The sequence below is a fragment of the Eucyclogobius newberryi genome, unplaced genomic scaffold, assembly GCF_026437365.1.
Source record: "Eucyclogobius newberryi isolate DKJ021-1_F unplaced genomic scaffold, fEucNew1.0.hap1 SCAF_18, whole genome shotgun sequence".
Classification (NCBI taxonomy): domain Eukaryota; kingdom Metazoa; phylum Chordata; class Actinopteri; order Gobiiformes; family Gobiidae; genus Eucyclogobius; species Eucyclogobius newberryi.
The window spans coordinates 12,580,493-12,604,375 of NW_027315812.1; the positions used below are offsets into that span (position 1 = coordinate 12,580,493).

The 23,883-nt window shown below is 41.2% G+C and overlaps 1 protein-coding gene across 1 annotated transcript in view; it reads left to right on the forward strand.

Moving 5' to 3' along the window:
• The first annotated feature begins 4,221 nt into the window (after window positions 1-4,221).
• Window positions 4,222-23,883, forward strand: part of col11a1a (collagen, type XI, alpha 1a) — a 39,860-nt gene continuing 20,198 nt past the window's right edge. Inside the window, exons 1-5 of the mRNA XM_072451331.1 lie at window positions 4,222-4,634; window positions 8,362-8,526; window positions 9,805-10,018; window positions 13,911-14,070; window positions 23,099-23,221. Coding sequence (XP_072307432.1) covers window positions 4,520-4,634; window positions 8,362-8,526; window positions 9,805-10,018; window positions 13,911-14,070; window positions 23,099-23,221 — 777 coding nt within the window. The 5' untranslated portion in view covers window positions 4,222-4,519. The remainder of the gene's footprint in view (window positions 4,635-8,361; window positions 8,527-9,804; window positions 10,019-13,910; window positions 14,071-23,098; window positions 23,222-23,883) is intronic.

Here is a 23,883-nt window from a genome sequence, read left to right on the forward strand (position 1 = left end):
CACACACACCTACACACCTACACACCCACACACACACACACACCCACACACACACACCTACACACACACACACACACACACACACATGCACGCACGCACACACACACACACACCTACACACCCACCCACACACACACACACACACACATGCACGCACGCACACACACACACCTACACACACACACACACACACACACCCACACACACACACATGCACGCACGCACACACACACACCTACACACACACACACACACACACACACACACACATGCACGCACGCACACACACACACACACCTACACACCCACCCACACACACAAACACACACACACACATGCACGCACGCACACACACACACACACACACACCTACACACCTACACACACACACACACACACACATGCACGCACGCACACACACACACCTACACACCTACACACACACACACACACACACACACACACACACACACATGCACGCACGCACACACACACACCTACACACCTACACACACACACACACACACACACACACACACACACACATGCACACACACAGATGTTGACTTTCCATGATACGTCGGAACATTAAAATTACATCAATTTAGTGAACACTGATCCTAAAGGTAACATTAACCACCTTAACCTATTTTAACCCATGTCTTAACTTTTAACCATGTCATTCATCTAATGTTAAATAGGGGGGACCTGAGTTTTGTCCCTATAAAGAAGGCATGTCCCCATAACCAGGGGCCCCCCACTGGGCCCCCCACAATGTCTCCATAGTGGCTTTCCTCACCGCTATTCAGGACTTGATGGATTATTTTGTTTAAAAAATAAACACAAGTTCAGAGTAACATTAACTTGTTTGTTTGTTCTGAGTGTACCACCAGTGTAGCACTGGTAGAACATAATCATTGTATCATTGGATACAACAAAGTGTATCCAATGAGCCTTACATTCCAAATCTGTGTTTTGTTGCAGGGGCCTATGAGATATGCTCAGACCAGGTGGTACGCCTCCAATGTTTTATGATCAAAGAAGGACTTCATAACCTTTAGAGTTCTAAATTTGCCTCACCTAAACTGTACAGCTTTTAGGTTAGAATGGATGTGGACTATATTTGGAACGGAAATAAAAACGTACAGTTTTAGCTACGCTGCCCTAGGAGCAGTTATGCTGGGGGAAGTATGGCAGCTTGAGCACTATCCTCTGCTTCTGACTACTTATTCTATCAAACAATATTTCATATTTAATTTCACATCTGTTCTTCTTTTCCCACTTTCCCGGGGGACTGGGACAGGCACATCGATGACCTGTGGACCCAGATGCTCCTCGACTCCCTGGAGAAGTGGTCTCTACTCCATATAAACGGTTCTTCATCTGCCTGGAAGAACTGGTTCTCCTTCTGAAGAACTGGTTCTCCTTCTGAAGAACTGGTTCTGCTTCTGAAGAATTGCTTCTCCTCCTGAGTGGCTCCAGCTCCACTGTCTATCTCGCGTCCGCCTGTCTGTCTGAGGGAGTCGGATCCCTCCTCCTTCAGGTTTTGTAGTTTTTCCGGCTGAGGACAGGGGAGCTTGGGACATTTGTCTGAGGACACGGGATGCTGGGACATTGCCAAGTCCCTATGAACATTGTTTAATCTTATTTTCACTGTCGCCCTCCGAGGCAACTGCTGTTGTGATTTTGGGCGTTAGAAAAATAAATTGACTTGAATTTCATGGTGAAACTCTGGCTTCAAGGCACTAACTGTTACACAATATGCATCTCTGACTTGGATCATCCCTAGAATATACTTTCTTTGAACCTAAGCACTCATTGTAGATGCCCTAAAGCTACAAACAGAGGGACATCCTCCTTTCAGACATATTAATGCTCCCCATTTTCTTCTGCTGAAGAATCAGCCTGCTTCATATTAGCCACACATGTGGCCCAGACCAAGTCCTCACAAGGAAAAATAGATTTGTAAAACTCCTTCAATAGGAGATTTGGCATTTATATTTTCACATTATTGCTTGTACTTATAATACATCTGTAATTTATCATCATGGGATTGGTATGCAATCCATGAACCAATAAGAGTTGTGAGTTACTGAAATCAAAAGTAGACACTATGGACCTTAGAACAACTTACAACTGGAAAGGGTTTAGGTAGACTGATTAACTAAGAATATCCTCAACAAAGCCAGTTATCATCTGCTGTATGCATCTGGAGGAGGGAAGGACAAAGGATGCGATCACACTTTCACATACTTTCACATAAACTTGGGCAAGACCAGAACTACAAGGACTAGAACAGGACTAACCCAAATTAACATCTAGTCTAAAAGTGTGTTAAATTTAAGAATAACAACCCAAAGTGAAGGCACTCAAAGAGGAAGCCATGGTCAGTGCAAACAAATACAAAACAGGGATACAAATGTCCTGATGGGGTAGGTATAAAACATGGATAAACAAAATGGTCTTGACTCAAATCTAAATAGGCTACAAAATATGGCATATCGGAGAGACAAATGCAGGAGCAGAAAGCTAGTGCCCGGGGCTCCTCTCCAGACCTTGAGCTCAGTTTGTTCAGGACCTTACCTAAAGAATAGATGTTTTGGGTTGATCGGGGAACTGGGAAACCTACAACACGCACAGAAATGCCCAGGAGTTACACCCACGACCTTCTCATGTGTGTGTGTAAGTGTGAAGTCACTATACACAATTGTGAGATGGTTTTTGGCCAGCGAGAGAATCAAACCCACGTCTAGTTATAACGTAATGCTACTGTTGTCCCTGGTTACCCACTGTTTGACTCTCTAAACTGTGCCATTGTGTTAAAGCACCACACGTTCCACGATTTTTCTTGCTTTAAATTCTGTGGTGGCCAAAAATAGTGTGAGTGCATTGGAGGGACAGTTTGGAGCTCAGATTGGACAGCGGACTGGAGCAGGGCAGAGAAAGAGCTCTTTATACTCGGCCTAAGCAGTGTGTAAACAGAGGCAGACAGTGCCCGCTCGCTGCCTAAAATGTTCCTGTGAAAAGTACCTGTGTTTTGATACTGTATCATTTAAAAGTCAGACCATATTAAGTTCAAGGTTTATTTTACTTCACCTATAAATGTTCAAATGACTTGTACAGTGACTCTCGGAATCTGTCTCGGCTCCTGTTAAGGGTATAGCCTACTGTGTTACTTGTATTTGTGAACAAAAGTTTCATTGCTAAACTACTTTCAATGTATGCCAAAAGCTTTTTATTATTTTCGTGTGTGCAGTGTTTTTTTTTTACAACAGATGCCCCTCCTGAAGCAACACCCTCAGTAGTATTTTAGCTCAATCGACATAAGTACATAATTTCATCAAGTATCAAACAAGCTTGGATAAAATATTGTCCTTTTAAATGTGATGGTGCTGCTGTTTTATCCCCTTTATTCTGTGTATGTTTAATGTTTGTCCAGGAGGAAATCTAGGCAGCTCATCCAGTGTCCCTGAGGCTTTCATCTGTCTCAATGTCCACCAATTGTTTCACTTTACATGATTCCTCAAGTGTGTGTGTGTGTGTGTGTGTGTGTGTGTGATCTCAGAACATCTGATAGTGTGGCAGGATGAGAGTGAAAAGATGGCTGACTGACAGGGTCAGAGGAGAATCCATGTTTTGAGCCAAAAGATACAAAAGGTGGACTGTCTGGGCTCCAACCTCTGTCTGAGGGTCATTAGTAGAAGAGCTCCTGCACTCAGGCACTGGGGTGGTCTGACACTGGGCTGGCCTGTCTGAGGAGGAATAGAGCTGGTTCAAATTGTGTGCAAAAATGTCTTTTCATATTTCATATTTTTGACTCATGCATCACACTGTATTTATTAGACAAGTATTGATAATTAATATTTGTCACAATTCTGTTATTCCTTCACCCGTGTCTTTATCATCATGCTTTATTTCTCAAGACATGAGACTGTTCAGAAGTAAAACATCTATATAAGTGGATCACATTAACTGCTTATATATTTGCATAAACGTTTTTGCTGTGCCAGCTTTACTTTACATTTGGTTGAGAGAAGCTGGGCTTGTTGTCAGTAAATCCTAAAACTCTTTGCAGTCTTGACTCATTCATCTGTTGCCAGGGTTTATTTCCCCAGATGCACCGGCCACAGACTTTGGGGGGCGCATGACAAAGCACTGGGTGGACCCGCAGGAGAATTTCCTGCCCCGTGATTTGCTAATCGGGGGCTGGGTGCCGTGTCAGTTGCTTGTAATCGTGGCGCTGGTTTGTGGAGCTCGCCCAGCCCTCCCGTCCACGGACGCACCGAGAGTACAGTCTGCACTGTGCGCGCTCCGGTTAAAGCCCGACTTCCTTCACTGTGGAGGCTGGGCACTGGGAAGGAGGATCGGGGGCCTCGTTGTGGCTGAGAGAAGAGGCTAAACGCTCACCTATGGCTTTTTTGTAGGACAGTTTACACCATCATTTGGGATTGTGGAAGGAGCCGTCTGTTTGAATCATCTGAAAGTCGCCTGAGAGTTTGTTCACTTGTGGGCTCTGGCCATGGAGATGCAGAGGTGCTCCACAAGGTGGAAAACGAGAAGGTGGATTATGGATTCCACTGTAACTGCATTCATCACTTTAACCCTGGTTCTGCACGCGTCCAATGCCAAAGCAGGTAAGAAGATGTGTGTCCGGCACGGAGCGGGAGACCACTGCCACCGGGACTCTGGGACAGATGATGGACATTATCATGTTCCTGGAATTAAATGCGGCGCTTTTTTTTCCTTTACAATCAACGGAGTCTCGTTTTCAAACCGAGAGACGCACGTGCTAAATACTGACGTCAATTACGCGCAACTTTTGTTTAATCGCTCGCAAGTCACAAAAAAAGACGTGAAGATGTTTAATAGTCCAAAACACAAAATTCATTACGAGACAAGAGACCAGAGGCAATTTTACGCATGAAAGATGAAGCACATCCTAATTCAGTTCATCCTAAGCTTCTCCTGGTGCGCGCTCCTGCATCAAGGGCAAACCACGCTGTAGGACTGACTTGAGGGGACAATAAAATAGTTTTGTTTTGAAGTGTGGTCTTCAGATGGAAGTGGACTGGGCAGAGAGAGGATGACCTACTGGGCACTAGCGTCGTGCAACCGGCTGTAGTGACAGTAACTTGGCTGGAGTGAGGCACTAAACAGACATGATCCAAAACTCCCTTTGAGTTAAAACATGTGCGGCTCAAGCTGGAGTGTGGTTACATGGTGTTTAGGTTCATAGTCTTACAATGTGTCAATTCAGTTCAGAACGTTATGGTCAGTTCACAATAAGAACTACTCCAGTAATGATCACATTTACAGTAGATGATGATGAAAGCCCTTTTTGAGATCAGTCTGTGTGTGTGTGTGTGTGTGTGTGTGTGTGTAGCCCTCTGCTCACCCTATCTCCACACTGACCCGGTCCACACGAAGCCCACTGCCCAAATGAGCTGCCCCCACCTCATGAGGGACCCGGCTCTTCCCCCTTCCACTTTGCACTTACATGTTTGCTGGGCCCGGGACAAGGCAGTGTTGTGTGGACTGTGAGGCCGGTGGGAATGCTTCCCGTCCTAAGTACTGAGCAGTTATTTGATGATGGTCCTTGTAGCGCTTCCCTATGATTTAAGAGCCTTCAAAGAGCCGGCCTGTGGACTGGGCCAGTAGCCTGCAGCCATAATAGCCACAAGTCACAAAGTTCAGGCCTCGCACCTTGGGTCGACCTCTGAGGTATCGGACACTTTTGTTAGACAGAAGTTTTATTTCTAATTTGAGGTTTAATTTACTGCTCGGAGCATTTTGCACATGTCTCCACCTTGCTCCATTAAACGAGATCAGACACAGAAGATGGGAGTCCTAAATCATTGCCCTGCCTCTTTGTAAAGTATTCCACTTGAGGCCCTGATTCTGGTCCCCTCTGTCCTCTGTGAATGTGAGCAGTCTTTACGGCAGTCAGAGTTTTTCTGCAGGGTGCCTCTCCATCCAGCAGTGTACAGACACGTTTTCTCAACCCCTAGGGCGCGAGCTCAGATGTGCATTCCAGCACACAAAGCTAGTATTTTCAGGGCCCTATCAATCTACTGCAAATATACTCCTGCTAAGAACATTGGCTGATCAACTTCAAGAACTTTTTAAAAATTCAATGTGTATAACCTCCAATTTGTTGCCATATATTCATTTTTACCCTGGATACTGGATAATTGGATATTTTTGCGCCATAGGATACCTGTAGTTGAAAAGTGAAGGAGAGATAACGTGAAGTGAAAAATGCTTTGAAAAGTGGGCAGGTCCCTGTAAGGTTTCGCTGGTATGACAGTAGCATAAAGCCGTCTTGTTTTAGCTGGTAGCGCAGTGGTAGCTGGAGGAAAGAGAGGGCGAGCGAGGGGTGGGGGTGAGACACTCCGGCTCAAGATATTATTAGAGTCTCAAGGAGCTGCAGGTGAAAAGGTCCTCCTCCGTTTACCAGCCAATTTCACTTTTTCCAGCAGGATGTACAAGCTGACACAGAACGCTTCTTCAAGGGCTGTAGCGAGCTGGCACAAATCAGTGTGAGACAGGTTCTTTGGCCATTGTCCTAAAAGCAATGTGGTGAATCACATGTAACATCTGTAAAACCTGTGAACATGACAGCCAAAATGTCAACTTGTGGTAATGATATAAGCCCCTCCCGTTTCCCTTGTTGGCTTCATTTGAATAATGATGTAAAGACAAGACCTGGAGGCGATGGCTCTGATTGGCTGGATTTTTCTCCATTTACTTGCATCTTCTGTCTGTGGCCCCATAACTCCAGCGTGTTGCCATGTTTGTTTAGCTTGTGGGGCAGAATGGCACCAGCTCATCACATGTGTGCTCTTAAAATCCTCCACGCACTCATTTAGCTGACCTTAATGGATTGGCCAATGTTGACATTTTCTCTGCACCTTGGTGTGAGGGTCGCTGCCCGGCCAAAATGCCACATCTGGAACAGATGAGCCCCGGGTGCAGCGCTGCAGGAGCCCACAATGAGGTCTCAGTTCAGGATCCAAAGAAAGTACAGTCCATCTCTCGAAGGACAACAAGGGCTGAAGTGCTAAGTGATAAGATTCTTAGAGAGTAACGTTTGCTGATCTTTGTCGCCCTTTTAACAATATGGGATCAGTTGCCTTGTGTTATTGTGTGGAGACTTTGTACTGCTAACAACAGGCCAAAAGATGATGATATTGTTGCAGGGTTATACTAAAACTAGAACTAGAATAAGAACAATGGTAATTGGTAGTTTTCACTGGGACTGAGGCTATGTTATTCTTGCGCAGTCCTGTTCATAATGAAAATATACATTCATGTAGATTCGGATCTTGACAGAACTGGACACGTTTTTGTATTTTCATGTCGGTTGCTTGAAGGAATGTAAAAGCACTACATTTCAGACACTGAATTTGTTAAGCAAAGAAACCTCACAGACCTCACTGTGCCAAACTAAAACAACAGATTCGAACAAGAAACAAGAAGCTTCCTGTCATATTTTATCCCCTTAATGTGGTTATTTATCCATAAAACAGACTAGACATGTGTCAAATACAACTTCTGTGTCTGGAACTGTACATCCTAGGAAGACGTGTTAATGACTACGGTACTACATTCAACCTTTTTTTTTTTTTTAATAAATGCCAGTGTTTTTTACAGAACAAGGAATCAAGCAAACAAATTCTTATTTTAAATTAATCTGGGCTGCTAAAAGACTGAAATGCTCTGTGTATGTTATATACAGGCTTGTTATGGAATATGAAAAAAAAACACATGTCGTTTTAGCTGGTGCCTGCACATGAAAGTTGATGATACTATGTCTATAATCCGCAGTTTTTCAGTTTTTTTTAACAATGCCATCACTTTACATCGTGTTGGTTGACACACGGCCTCATTAAGAGTGCATTTGTACCCTGGGGACCCTTTATCCAGGTAAAACGATCCAGGTCTGAGACATGTGCTTTCAAATATTAGGCTGTGGTTGGACCGTTTCTCAGCAGGGGCAATGGGGCATATTCAAATGTATTGTAGTGTGTGTTAGTGCCATGCATTGAGCCTGCCCAGTTTTTGAGGTGTACAGTAAAGCCTTGTTATAGTACTGTACATGTCAGACCTGTTTTGGAATTGGACACAGAGTACGAAATGAGAATCACATTGTGTAAATGGCTTTTTATTAATATTGTCCATTTATTATTGCTGCATATTTAGATCATGAGATAATACAAATATCCTCTGATACTGATACTACATTATATTTATAGTTTAATCTTACCTCAAAGGCTTCAGCACATTTTGAAATAAAAATGTGTTTACCAAGTTCAACAGTACTGTGACTTCTCTCATGTTTTGTCATTTATTTTTCAACAGCAGAGCCTGTGGACGTCCTAAAAGTATTAGAATTTCAAAGTTCCCCTGAAGGAGTGACGAAAACATCAGGATTTTGCACACACCGACGAGCATCGAAGCCAGACACAGCTTACAGGGTCACAAACCAGGTCCAGTTCAAGGCCCCCACCACGCAGCTATTCCCTGGTAAGTCCACCTCAAAAGATATGATTAAGATACATGTATGTTGGTAAGTTATGGTGCATTTGAATATACCAAACTAAATTATATCTACACTGTTATTTAAATGAATTGCTGGCTTAAAGTGCATATGACAGGTTTTCATGTTTTTTCTAATTATTACTTTGGTTTGATAGTGTCTCTGGTAAACATTTATCACAGTTTTGCATCAGTCAAGTGGCCGTTTGTGAGGAAAAATAAATGAGGATGAACAGGATGTAGTTCTGAAATGGAATCCCTCTGTCTATCTCCTTAGCACAGGTGTAGACTTGGACTCGGTCAGATTTTAGTCAAGATTTTGATAACTTGAGACTTGATCAAATGGACCAAGACTTGGGATTTGACTTGAACTTGATGGCCAATGTCTCTGGACTTGACTTGGACTTGTGGGCCATTGACTTGGGACTTAACTTGGACGTGAGACTTTTACTGCGTTCATGTGGGCCTCAGGAACTCAGGAAAGGTTATTCCGAGTTTAAAAATGCACATAAACACTCGCACTAGTTGGAAAAACTACTCAATAACCCGGGTCAAAGGTTGCTGCCCAACTTCCACGCCTGAAGTCACCGCCAAAATCTTATTTGTCATTTAATGTTAATCATTTGAGTTCTAAACATGACTACATTTAGGAGTTTGCTGTCATTCATCCATATCACAAGCGGAACAGATTTGCACAAGAAAGAGCAGTCACTAGTGTTTACTTACCAATATAATGTGAGCTAAATAGACTTTTTTCCAAAACAAATGTCAACATCAACAGCATTTACTGGTTAGCTCTTTTAAAGGTTGTTAAAAAGCGGGCTCAGTGCTATTTTATTGGTGACTTTCTGAGATAAAAAGCACATGAACGCCCGGAAGCCTGACTTCTCATCTCAGAAACACGAGCATCAAGAACCACATGAACGCAGCATCACTTGAGACTTGGAAAAATAGAACTTGGTCCCACCTCTGGTCATCAAAAAGCGACAGTCAGTCCAAAATGCAGGGACAATTTACACGTAATTGACATTTTTTTCTGACAGTTTAAACAAGCATTATAAAGGTTTAACAAAATAAAGGTTTGAATTAGGCATGATAATTTGTCAAACCAAAGCTCTCTATCTTGGCCCTTGGAAACCTTGTTTATTGAATGGAGACAGTATTTTATTATCATACTTTGGGAGGATGTCAGCATTTCATAGAGACATTTGGAAACCCTTATAACTACACAAAAGGTTCTCCCCCTAACACTTGATCTTTCTCTAGGTGGTGTATTCCCAGAAGACTTCTCCATCCTGACCACAGTCCGCCCAAAGTCCAGCCTCCAGTCCTTCCTGCTGTCCGTCTATAACACACAAGGAGTCCAACAGTTGGGAGTGGAGCTCGGGAGATCTCCGGTTTTTGTGTATGAAGACCAGAATGGCAAACCTGCACCTGAGGACTACCCACTCTTCAATACACTCAACTTGGCTGATGGAAAGTATGTAAACCGCTCAACACGTAGTTAGACACAACCCGCTCACTTTTATTGAGGCAATATCAAAACAAGAGCAGATGTGATGAAGGTTATCGCTGAACAATTGAACAGCTGGTGCCCTCATAGTCCTTTATAAACACGTGTTGTAAAAGCTTAGAATGGCCATGCATGTTCAGATTAAATTATAGATAGAAGCTTCTCAATAGAAATCCTTGTTTGTTGTTGGCTGGATTAGTCATTTTGTGGTGAGCTTGCATAAATGTCTGTTCCTTCCAATGTTTATCACTTGAATTTGCTACACTGCATTGCAATTAAACAGGGAGATAGAGTCTAGAGACTGTTACGTTATATTAACTGGTTATGCAGGGTGAATGTAAACTGGGATATAGTGAAGCCTATGACCAGACCAGATTTAAAGTGGACATGTTATGTAAAATACACAAACTATGCAAAAAAAAGAGCATTCAACCATGTTATAACAGTGTTCCTTCATAATTAGCTTCCGCAAAGTTGTATTTTGATTGATTAAACCATGTTTTAGTAATCCTGTATTGTCCTGGAGTTGAGGCTTAAGTGCACAGAAAAAATACCTTTTCACTTACCCCCTTTCTCCGCCCACTGCTCTGTACTTAGTTGTACGGCAAGTCATACACATAGAGGTAAAAATGTCCAGCAGCAAGTCTTCAAAAATGTTAACAAAAATCTGCTGCTTGCTACAGTAAATCATCACTATGAGAAGCAGAGACCTCTCAGTTCTGCAGCTTTAACAGGTGGTCCCAGTTCTATTAGATCAATATGGCATCAAAATGGTGATCTACTTATAATATGGCAGAAAAAAAACATAATATGTCTTCATTATATACCTAATCCCTCCTTTTGCGGTTTCAAACTTGGGTACTGCAGCTTTAATGTTACCTGTCAGCTAAACGTCCCAGGACCAGTGTCGTGCCCCACATAGTGTACAGTGCCCCCCCCTCCAGCACTTCCACTGTCTCCTTGTCGGAGCTTTGAGAGAGAAGGCAGACTTCACCATTGTTGCTCTGTGGGTGCCCATCACCGGATTATCTGTCCCTCTGGGGGTCAGGCGCTCTTAGACTGGTCAGAGACACGGAGACACAGGAAGACACTGGATTATTGTGGCCCAGCGGGGACTGTAATGGGCAACCTGACCTCCTCCATGAACTCACTGCTCTGTTATTATTTTTGGGAGGAGGGTGCAGAGAGGAAGCGAGAGCGTCGGGCCAGTCCTTAAACTACCTTTCTGCGTATTACCTCACAAATACTGAAACAACACAGACGTTCTTTGTAGCTTTAGCATTAGCTTCTTTATTACGCCAGCGCTCTAGGAAAGAACATGCTCTGTCAGTCTATATACAGTGCTTTGAATAGTAAATATGATCAGACTTCATAAATATACTATCTATATTCACTATCTACTATCTATTTATCTACTATAGGTTTGTTTCTGAGCTTTAAAGTGTCAAACTCTGGTAATAATATCCTTCTTGCGTCATGTTATAGTAAGCTTTTGATGACTTCCAGTGTTTGTAAAGTTATTTGAGTACAATAAACTTAGTAATGCCCTTTTAATTGTATTGAATTGATATTTCAAATGGCTCCTCCTTCTATCAAACGTGTTCTGTGTACTCTAGTGTACTCCGTGTTTACCCTCCTTGGCCTGGATACATTCAAACAAGAGTTAATTGCTAATGACTTTGTTCATTGTGTATGCACGGAGCTGGAAATGTAACAGGTTTCGACTTGAATTCTCGACATTGCTTTGGGTTTTGACAGTAGCAGTGACGCAGTAGTCGTAACGCCTTAGGAAGTTTTACGAACTTATGGTCAACTTTGCTTCTCTGCCATATAAGGTGACAGGTAATCCTTCCTGCTTTGTCGCTAAGCCCTGAAAACCGGCACGTTTATTTCCCATTGCCCAAACCGTGCTGCCCTTCTGCAGAACGTCTGTTACATCCATAAAGACATTAAAGTATTTATTAATCTGCATGTACAATAAAAGCGCTCCTTAGATCACTGTATCAAATAGAAGCGTTTCCAAGTCTCATCTTGCATCCACGGAACAATGTTATGACTGTAAACCTCCTCCTTTGGTAAGACGAGGCTTCCCGGATCCTGACACTCACTTTCTACAATGTTCACCACGTCTGTCATGCCGAGTAACCCAGAAGGAGGATTAAGTTTGGAGTTTAATGAGTGTAATCCAGTGTTAAACAGGGCCAAAGTGTGGGGGCAAGAATGTGGTCCACTGCTGCCTGGTATGCGATAGCTCTTAAATGCACCGGCCAGTGGTCTGAAGGCCTGGGACGTGTCAGGCTCACGTGTGACCCTGGTTAGCCCGGACAATTACTGATGCTGTAAGAATGTTTCTCAATGTAGACATGGTTTTGTTTGGGTTTGATTATAATGGTAGAATATAGTGTTTATTGTGCCTGCGTCCAACATCGTTTCAATGAATGAATTTGCGAAGTAAAAGCAGAACTAGTTTTAAAGATGCTCTGCTACAATACTTATTTTTGGCTTAGAGTTGAGAATGATTTGGAAATTTAGATAATATTGTGAATGTTGTTTTGAGGATGTACAACTTTTGAATATTAAGTATATCGTTTAGATAAAAATGCCACAAAAAGAGCTTCTTCTTTTTTTCAAGGATATTAAACAAACACAGAACAATACGGAATGTCACCAGAGAGCGAAGCTTAAATGAAAAGAACCAAACATGCTAAACATCAAAAGAAACAAATTCACATGTCAATTCAAATAAAAGTCCAAAGTCCAGTCCTTGATCATTAGTGAGGTTTGTGCCTTTTTTCTTGCTGTCAAATGAAGGTTCGATCGGTTTCCATTTACTGTGTCCATGGCAGGAGTTTTGAGGTCCAAGTACATAGTTTTAAAATTGAGAGGGATGGCAGTGTCGAAAACAGTCTGCAGCGCATTGTTAATTTCAGTCCAATGTTTTTGAGCGACAGGACAGTCCCAAACACAGTGGCTGCCACAGTTTCTCCAACAGTTTGCAGTTCCTTGTGAATAATGAGCACTTTGACACCGTGTTATGAGAAAACCTGACACATTTTTCCAGCAAAATTCCCTCCAGACAACTGTCACAAATCACTTTCTTGGTTATAATAACGCTTTATTTGTAAATATCTATAAAAGTCCTGTTTCTCCAAGCCATTCAAAGCTTTTCATGTGATCATCTTAACTTTTATTCCCTTTGTAATCCCAACCTTGAATCTCAGGTCAATATTATTTGGTGCAAAACCTTGGCCATAAACCAACAAGATTAAGATTTAAATAGCTTTTGTTATTAATTTTAAACACATTTCACATTTGTCTGATAATTAAGCCTCAATTATAATGTTTAAATACATTTCTGTTGGAATTACATAATATCATCCAACTGTCGTCATCAGGATACTCTAATACTCATTTTTACTGTCACAATCTAACCAATCCTTTGTGTCTTCTTTACCCCATGTACAACATCCGTCCGTAAATCTTGTATATTTTTTTCTGAATGAACATCACAAGTTAAAAAAACTGTCAATAACCACCTGCCAACTCTCTCAATGTTCCATGCCCGCTTTTCTCACACAAACAACACCTCCTCAGCTGCTTTTATGGCATCTATTAAAACTATCTGGTTTTATAGTCTTTTACCTGACAACATCCTTCTTTCCACATGCACGTTATGTTATTGATTATTCACAGCTAAAGAAATCTGACTTCTTTCTCCAAAATATGAATTGTGTCTGTGATGTTCTCTTTCCGAAACCGATCCCTCTTCCAACTTGCGTCTGTTCCATTCCATGACTTTATCTCCTTCTAAAGACATGAAAATGACAGAGCCTCACTTTCACTGTTGTGTTCCCATCAGGTGGCATCGCGTGGCTATCAGCGTCGACAAGAAGACTGTGACCATCATCGTGGACTGTAAAACCAAGATCTCCAAACCTCTGCCCAGAAGCGACCAGGGCACGATCAGCGCCGACGGGAAAACTTTCTTTGGCTCCAAGAATCAAGATGAAGGCTTCCAAGTAAGACTTCTTCATATTTGAGTTCATACAAACGTGTCTGTATTGAAGTTATGTTCAGAGAAAAAAAAAATCATGCTTTAATCTTATGAGTGAATAGTGTGGTTCCCAGACTGTTGTTGCCAGATGTTTTGTATCTTCCTTTTAAAATGTGCACATGCTGTTCCAAGTTCTTAGACCATTTTACATATGAAAATGTTGGTCTTTTTTATCTTTCGATTTCTAAGTTACTGTGAAACTGTAGATTTTATCCTTAGTGTCTGCCAAACCATGTTTTAATAGCTTAAATTTTGTTGTGCAGTGCAGTATAAGTATTTGCAGATTTACCATGTCATTGGGATTGTTGCCACATCCAAGCTGTTGAATTTGGCATTGTTTGTTGTTTGTTTGTTCTAGTTGTTCCTAAAACTGCACATCGGCTTTTGGTATATTCCCCGCCCACCCTGATCCTTTTTTCAGCTGCTACCTCCTTTGTAATTACAGACACTTAGGCCATGTTCACACTACAAGCCTTTGCACCCACTGGATTTAATGCAGAGATACGATTCTTTTGTTCGGTTGTTCACTCTTGGATGTGACAATTTGTGGTTTGTGTTTTCTGTGAGATTAATGTAGTGATGAAAAATGGAAGACGTGGTTATGTGCAGTTCAAGTAGTTTGTTGGTATTTGCAGTGTATTATAACTTCTCAGTCGGGATTTAAAGGAGGCACAGTAATGTCAGTGATAAGCTTAATTGAACATTCTAATCTTGTTTCACGTGACAAAAATCACATTATACCCTTGCCCAGGCTGAAAGTTTAACAAACTGTGATATCTAACAGGAATAAGGGGAAATAGACAAACTTGTTATATTAAATTTGCCCACCCTGCAGGTTAGACCTCTGTTAACTTCTGAAACACATGGAATTCTTGTACTAGTTTAGTAGTTTAGCAGTCAACATTTTGAACAGAATGCAAGGGTTCTCTGGGTACAAACCATGGTTGTGGGCCCACACTACTTGTTCCCTATAGTAACTGCACATTGCGAACTATTGGAGGGCCCCTTTCCTGCATTGGGCCCAGGGTAAACAAGTACTCTTTATGGCCACAGTCCAACACCCCTGGCAAATCTAATCACAATCCTAGTGTTTGTCGGAAAAATTGCAATTCAATGTTTTTTCCAGAATTGTTCAGCCCTAGTTACAAAAAAAAATATGTTTGTTTTGTAGGAATAGGCACAATAACTTTTCATTTCCATTTTTAAACTAAAGGGGTTCATTAATTTATTGAGTATGGGTTGTATTCACCTGGCTTCATAAATTAAAGTATAAAAACTGTGGAGGGCAACAAAGAATTAGAGAGATAGAAGTCGCTATTAAAGTGTAAACATGCATACATTTATAGAAAGTGAAACCAACAATTTGAATGAATGTAAACTATTCAATCCGTACACATTGGAAATATACTGTTGAGGTTTTTGTTAATTAACCTCTGTTGCCCAGTGCCATTGATGTCATTGATGCCCAAAGGGTCACAAATCTTTGACAAATCTCTCAAATACCTAACGCTTTGAGCAAAATGAAGTTCAAACACTGGAGTTATCCTGGGGTTGGGGTTGTGTTTGTGTAAATAATGCTGGACAATGGCCTCAGTGTGGGGACAGTCATCGTCTGTGAGCTTGAGGTAAAGGTCAGATGAAGGCTGTATGAGGACTCTGTTTGCACCTGAGAAGTCGTTTGTTCAGAAGCCAAATTTGAACGCTTCTTTTCTCCTTTGCGGTTAGTTTCTCTGCATACTTTCCCCATAGCAACAGTTTCTCTTATTATATTGACAACAAGGAGCAATTATGATGGCTGTTCAGAACATTATACATTTTAGTAGTGACAAAATGTGACTTGAACTCAGTAAATACTTGAGCACTTTGTCCATGTGATCTCATAAATCTTGTTATGATTCCCATGTTCATGAATACTTTTGATAATGGTCAATAGACATTTTAACTGATTTAATCATGCACTTGGTTTCTTTTTTTCTTTTCTTTTTTACATGCCATGCATTTTGATAAGAAAGTAGTTTTTTGAGTAGAGACAGATATATAAGGCTGTGTTCACATTTATACTGGTTTGGTCCTGGAATGGTCCTGGTTTGGATCTGGTTTAAGCTTGAATTTTGTCCTAGTTTGGGCCTGGTTTGAGCTTGAGTTTTGTCCTGGTTTGGGCCTGGTTTGAGCTTGAGTTTTGTCCTGGTTTGAGCTTGAGTTTGGACCTAGTTTGGTCCTTGTTTGGTCCTGATTTAAGCTTGCGTTTTGTCCTGGTTTGGTCCTAGTTTGAGCTTGAATTTTGTCCTGGTTTGAGTTTGAGTTTTGTCCTGGTTTTATCCTGGTTTGAGCTTGAGTTTTGTCCTGGTTTGGGCCTGGTTTGAGCTTGAGTTTTGTCCTAGTTTGGGCCTGGTTTGAGCTTGAGTTTTGTCCTGGTTTGGGCCTGGTTTGAGCTTGAGTTTTGTCCTAGTTTGGGCCTGGTTTGAGCTTGAGTTTTGTCCTGGTTTTATCCTGGTTTGAGCTTGAGTTTTGTCCTGGTTTGGGCCTGGTTTGAGCTTGAGTTTTGTCCTAGTTTGGGCCTGGTTTGAGCTTGAGTTTTGTCCTGGTTTTATCCTGGTTTGAGCTTGAGTTTTGTCCTGGTTTGGGCCTGGTTTGAGCTTGAGTTTTGTCCTAGTTTGGGCCTGGTTTAAGCTTGAGTTTTGTCCTGGTTTGGGCCTGGTTTGAGCTTGAGTTTTGTCCTGGTTTGGGCCTGGTTTGAGCTTGAGTTTTGTCCTGGTTTGGGCCTGGTTTGAGCTTGAGTTTTGTCCTAGTTTGGGCCTGGTTTGAGCTTGAGTTTTGTCCTGGTTTTATCCTGGTTTGAGCTTGAGTTTTGTCCTGGTTTGGGCCTGGTTTGAGCTTGAGTTTTGTCCTAGTTTGGGCCTGGTTTGAGCTTGAGTTTTGTCCTAGTTTGGGCCTGGTTTAAGCTTGAGTTTTGTCCTGGTTTGGGCCTGGTTTGAGCTTGAGTTTTGTCCTGGTTTGGGCCTGGTTTGAGCTTGAGTTTTGTCCTGGTTTGGGCCTGGTTTGAGCTTGAGTTTTGTCCTGGTTTGGGCCTGGTTTGAGCTTGAGTTTTGTCCTGGTTTGGGCCTGGTTTGGTCCTTATTTGATCCTGGTTGAAGCTTGAGTTTTGTCCTGGTTTTGTCCTGGTTTGAGCTTGAGTTTTGTCCTGGTTTTGTCCTGGTTTGGTCCTTGTTTGGTCCTGGTTTGGTCCTGGTTTTAGCCTGAGTTTTGTCCTGTTTTGGTCCTGGTTTAAGCTTGCGTTTTTTGATTCTGGTTTTGTCCTGGTATGAGCTTCAGTTTTGTCCTGGTTTGAGCTTGAGTTTGGTCCTGGTTTGGTCCTGATTTAAACTTGAGTTTTGTCCTGGTGTTGGTTTGGTTCTGTTCTTGTTACCATGACGTTACCATGAATTCCATCCATGGTGTGAAATGATTGGCTGTCATTTGCAGAAGCTCAGTGACTTGTATGTAAGAACTGGTATGTAAAAACTGTGTGTCCAGTCAAGTGCTGCTGGGAGAAGGTCTGGAAGAAGGGAAAAGTCAACAGGAGTCCTCTGTGGTTTTTGGAACAGGTCCCCAGTCTGTTCTCTGTGCCTCCTCATGCCCCACTGCATGCTGGGATACAAGAAATGGAAGTGGTTTGAATTTTAATATCCAAACTGGATTAAAATGTGAAAATAAACCAGGCGATACAATCTGTTTAGTCGGAAGTATGTCCGCGGGATTTGGCAAACGTTTGTGTTTTCTCCATTTTATCAATCGTTTGGAAGCACAACAAAGTATTCATAGTGTTTTTTTTTTATCATTTATTTTTCTTTTTGGTTTTCATTGATATTTTTCCTTTTCATGAGTTTTCAGCCTGCACATTAACACTATATTAAAAGGGGGGGAAATGTCACTAAATGTGCATGATAAATGAAACAGTTTGGATTTAAATATGAATGTAGCAGCAACAGAAGCAATTAAAAATAACTTTGTCAACCGCTACATCATGGAATCCTGAGAATATTTGAGGTAGAAGGAAATTAGAACTGCAATACCCAGATACTAACTGATACTATCTACTTTACACTACTATACATACTGATTTGAGGATGTATTGATGAAAATGTGACTTAAATAGGACTTTGATAGATAGATTTCTGAACTTTTATGTAACATCATTCTAAAATAAATGGATCTAAGTATTTTTAGTTGTGTTTTTATTGTCATTGTAGTATCAAAAGCTGTATTGTGTATCAACCACATTTCTTAGCATGAATGTCAAGTCTGAAATTGAAGTATCACAAGAACACAAATGGACTGAATATAGTTTTATTTTTATAGTTTGGTAAAACAGTGACTTTGAGTGTGTTTTTTGCCTTTGGATTGGATGTGCTGACCCGCATTTTTCATAAACGTGTTATTCAACGCGTACCTGCCCGGAGTGGAGGTGACCACCGCAGCTCAGGGCTCTGGTCCCGATGAATGAGGCTCTTTCATGGGCCTTCCTCACCCGTCCTACCCCCTCGCTCTCTCTCACTGCTCCTCCTCTTCCTCATCCTTCAGGCTTCTTATGTCCAGCATGAGTCTGTCTATTCATCCTGTGCTTCCCTTTACCCAAATACATTCATATCTGCTCCTGTACCGTTATGTGCGTTATTGGCTCTGCTTGTTTAACTGTACTCTATGCACTGTGGGGTGGAGGTAGTGGTTAATTGTATTGAGAAGTGCAGTTACAGTAGGCTGAGGTGGGACTGAGGGTTTGTTGCTCAGGGCAAAGGGCTGTATTGACGACTAATAGTGTTTTGATCTGGTCACTGATGTCCAGCCGGCCCCTGTAATTAACACAAATGAGAAATAGACAGAACAAATGACTGGAACATTGCTTTATGTAACTTTTCTCCATGGATATGCTACTGCTTTGCCTAGAATGTTCCGCAGTATGGAAGTATTAAAAATATCTATCCAGTATTTACCTCACTGCGGGTGTTTTTAATGCTCAAAAATACTTGGAAAAACAGACATTCTGCAGGGTTGTTTCTCCACAGAGCTGACCCGTAAGTATAATGCCATACAGTGGATCATTCTTGGCAAAGTATTACTATATATCCACGAAAGTAAGCAGGTGGCAAACTCACACCAGAAAAGTCCCATGGTGCACCTTTAATTGCAGTTTAGTTTCTGAAGAGATCACATATGTGTGATCAAATTATGGTGATTATTCATGATTCTGTCAATGGTTTACCTTTTGACTGAACATAGTTTTGTGATTATTGTAAAAAAATAAATAATTGGCTGATGCCTTGATAGTCTGATTTATGAGGTGCATTTAAAATAGAGAAATTCACAATTTGACATCTTTATTGAATGCTCATGTCTAAAAGGCTGAGCCAGTTAATGGTTTCACTTATTTCGAAAGGATGTAGACAATTTCATATTTCCATTATTAATATTATAAATCAATGCTATTTTTAGCCTTGAAGTTATTCAGCAGGAATGCAGACTGGACATTCCTTGCAGCTTATAGAGAATTGTGTGTTTGGAACCAAATTGGACCATGTGGCTTCAACAGAGACCAAAACTGTCAAACTTTATGGATGAGACTGTTCCAAAATAGATCAAATAATCATGTAGTAGTTATAGTATAGTAGTTGTTCTCCCTCTCTTAATACATCAAGCCCAATATTTTGTTCTGGAGATTCACGTGTGTCAGCTGTTGATCTTGACCCCGCTTCTCTCTTTCAGCCTTGCTCCTTCCCTCATTGCCCTTTGACCCCGGCGTCATTAACACACTGCCTTATGGTTCTGCAGCGCCTTCTGTAGCTGGAGGGAGGGGCACATTTTAAACTCCTCCTGGCCCGGCTCCAAGTTGCCAGAGGCTTTTATCTCAGCGCTGTGCAATGGAAGACAGGTCCAAGGAGCGAATGTAACGCTGCCCAGGTGTTCCGCCCACAGAACAAAACACATTTTAACATCCCAGCTGCCCAAATCCTGTCTGAAAAGTGGCTTGGTAACGCTTCCCATGTGAGCTTGTGACTGCAGTCTGTCTAATCCAAGTTTGTGATTTGTTTGGGATCCCGTGTATACTTTGGTAATACTTATTGTAAACAGTGATAGCAATATACACCAACAATAATGATGTTTATTCTGCATCATAGATCAACTGTAAATGCTTATGTTTGAGTGACTGTTGAGTATACCATAGTTTTTACAGTTTATGTTGTATTGTTTTGTAAGCTGTCTGTGAGCTGGCTCGCCTCTCCACGGATGGGACCTGTAACTTGGCAAACTTATTGTCTCCATGGAGAGAGATAAGTTCAAGTTTATACTGTTGAACATTTAAGGCAAAGCAGTAACATTTCAACAGAGACGAGCTGGTGTTGAGCCCTCCCCCAGAAATGTACTGTATAAGAGCATCTTTAAGCAAACACTGCAGTGCACACTTTTTACACGATACTCAATACTAAAACTAATATCAAATTGAAATGTAATGGAATATTGATTTCATATGAGCTTATTTGTGTTTAATTGCCTAAGCACAGTGATGAACAATGTCTTCTTTGCTTTATTGTACTTAACTGCAGATTCCCCATTGGTCAACAACATGCGTTCAACTGTTGGTAAAACCCTTTAACTAATAATGCACATTTAGATTAGCTTTTTACCTCTTCTGTTTTTATGTATGTTTTATGCAAAAGCGAACCAGCTTGTCCTGTCCAGCTTGTCCTGGTCGATTTATTGAGAAAGAAAAAAATCAAAAATCAAGTCTGCACTGTGTAACTTTTCTGTTTGTCTTCATGGAGATGTCAGAACGGTCCATAATATGGCATTAAACCTATAGTATATCTCTCCATAGAGACGAGCAGGTCAATACACAGGTCAGATCTGTGGAGCGGCGACCCTGCTTACAGTAAAAATGCGTGTTTTTCAAAGTATTTTTTAAGCGATGGAATAAGTGCAAGGAACGTATTTGAATACAATACTGTGGTACATTCTGGGCAAAGCAATAATACATCCAAAGAGAGAGGCAGGTAGCAAACACCCCCTAAGCAGAAAAGTGACATTATGCAGCTTTAAACTCACATTCCATCGCACAGGCACAGTGTGAAACTCTTTGTACTGTCAAACCAAAGCTGTCCATAAATGACGAAGTTACGAAGTGAACGTTTCAAGGACTTCTCTTTGTTTCCCCCGGAGACGGGCCGTAAGCACAGGGCTGTTTACATTGGGCTTCATGTGAAAGAGCCATACATCTCCAGCGTGTCTGCAGCACAGCGGGGCAGAAGTGTTCAAACTCACATTCTCCTGACAAGCTGCAGCACGCTCCGTCCTCTTTCCAGCTTGAGTCTGCGTTATGTTCAATGGGCACTGTCTGTCACCTGCCTGTTCGGTTCTGATATCCAGATACGGCATTGCCACTCTTAAGTCACTATTAGGTCATGTTTGCAAATCGACAAACTGATTATTAGCACGATAAACAGGCTTTCACCTTTTATTTATTCATGTCAGAATATTTAAAGGGAAAATGTTGCTCAATTAATTGTATCTGACTACTACTACTGCTGCTATTACTGCTGTAGCGCTGTACTCGAAGAACTGTGTGTCGATTAGTCAACACATGTGGGGCAATGCATTGTGCTAGCGAAAGTATTTGTTTACTTTATGTCCGTGTAAGGCATTTTTGGTCCTATTGGGTTTATTGCACAGTGCAGTGTGAGGTACATGCTGTAAATTAGCTTATCTGACCAAACTACACTGACAAGACCACAAGGAATTCACGCAATTGACAATTATTTATACAGAAAACGTCTATATTCATGTGTAAAATGGCAGATTAAACTCTCGATTACTCACCAAATCTCTAACTAATTTATTCCAAGTGCCCTCCTTTCTGTTGTGTTCCAAATCAATCATCACAATCCCAAAAAATACTTATTAACTAACAAAAAAACACATCTCCGACTGCCCTATACAGCTGCTACTACTACTAAAAGGCTACTATTATGACTAACACCAACATGAATACTACTTTTAATGCTACTAGATCTACAACTACTACTATACGTAATACTATTCCTACTACTCCTACTACCACTCATACTAATGTTACTACAGTGTCTTGTCTTGATGCTAATGTTGATGGACTGCTGAGACCCCGTTTGCAAAAAAAATACTGCATACTTGTGAATACCCTGAGCCTTGAGTGTGATCTGATCTGAATATTGTACTGTCACAAACTGGCATAGCGTTGTCCTTGTACTGTATGTACTTTTGTCATTGTACTGTCTGCACTGTCTTCTTGTGAGGTGTATTCTTTGGCAGCAGAAGCAGAACACGGCTGTTATTTTGACATTGTGGTGTCCAGTCACAAACTTAGCCGTGGACACTCCGGGCTTCGGAAAACATACTTTATGCCAGTTTGGTCGAAAGGAATGCTATTGTTTTCACATTTTTTCTGCATTTTGAGTGAAAATGTTGTTTTGACACCTTCTAACAGACCATGGTCCTGTCCGTATTGTTAAAGGTGTTTTATAGTTTCACATTTAGCACTTTTATTGTATTGAGCTGAGAAAGGTTCAGACTTAGACTAACTTTATTGATGCACAAGAGAAATTACTTGGTTTAAAGGAAAAAATATCTAGTTCAAACTGTAATTTTACAAGTTTACTGCTCTATATCTAAATTATTATTTTGTTAATTTTCTGTGTCAACCTTTATGCCTGCTTTGATAACACATGTGCATTCCAAGATCAACTCGCTTTTATATATTCAAGTTATTTGCACAATATATTGCATGTGTGGGACTCCAAAATGATTGTAATTTAGCATCTACATTCAAACCTCCTTTAACGTAGGCACAAGACGAGACATGAAACCTTCCGAGGTGCTTTTTAGTTTCTCAAACATTCTAGCTCGCCACGCTCTTGGTTCTCAGTCGAAATAGCAGATTATATGGTGGGATTTTTTGGCTCTAACGTTGTGTCTCGTGGTTTTCGCAGGGTGACATCCAGCAGCTCTTGATTGTGGCCGATGCAACCGCCGCCTACGACTACTGTGAACACTACAGCCCCGACTGTGACACTCCCCACGGACAGAGAGTGCAAGCCCAGGAGGCGGATGAGGTCAGCTAACCCAAAATTACTTAGACTTTCTTAGAACATCCACTTTAATTGTACCTGGATTCATGCTTGTTTCTATTTGACATTTCTGTTTGTCATTTTAGATCGATACTGTGGTGTACATTTAAAAAAAGTTAAATATTTATAAAGGCGTGAGATGGATTAGCACAAAATACTAGAGGAAAAAAAGCATAATATGTCTTCTTTGAGATTAATTCTAACTTATTTTTGTCTTTTGGCTTTGACTGACATCGTGTGTTTTATTGCTTTGGTTGCACATTGTTCTTACTTGTTCAAAAGCGTGTAATGCATTGTGTTCAAGGAGACATGCCTTAAGTAGTAACAGTAGTTTATTAGAGCTTAGAAAATTCCCCCTAAGGGAAAGTTGTGGCGTAGTCTTGCCAAAACGTCTCTTCGAAGACGAAGATATTGGCTAAGCTGCCGGCGTTAGCGTTTGATAAGTCTGCCAAAAGAAACATTGCACTTGCTTTAACAGCTCCTGTAGTGTAATATGCACTCTTTGAGGTCATTATGACATCACAAAGAAACAAATAAGTACAAAACTGAAGGATTAGCATTACAGGTGAACAGTACTAGCCACAATGAGAGGTGTGAATGAAAGTTTCTAAATTGGGTAATTACAATTGAATATATATATATAGCAA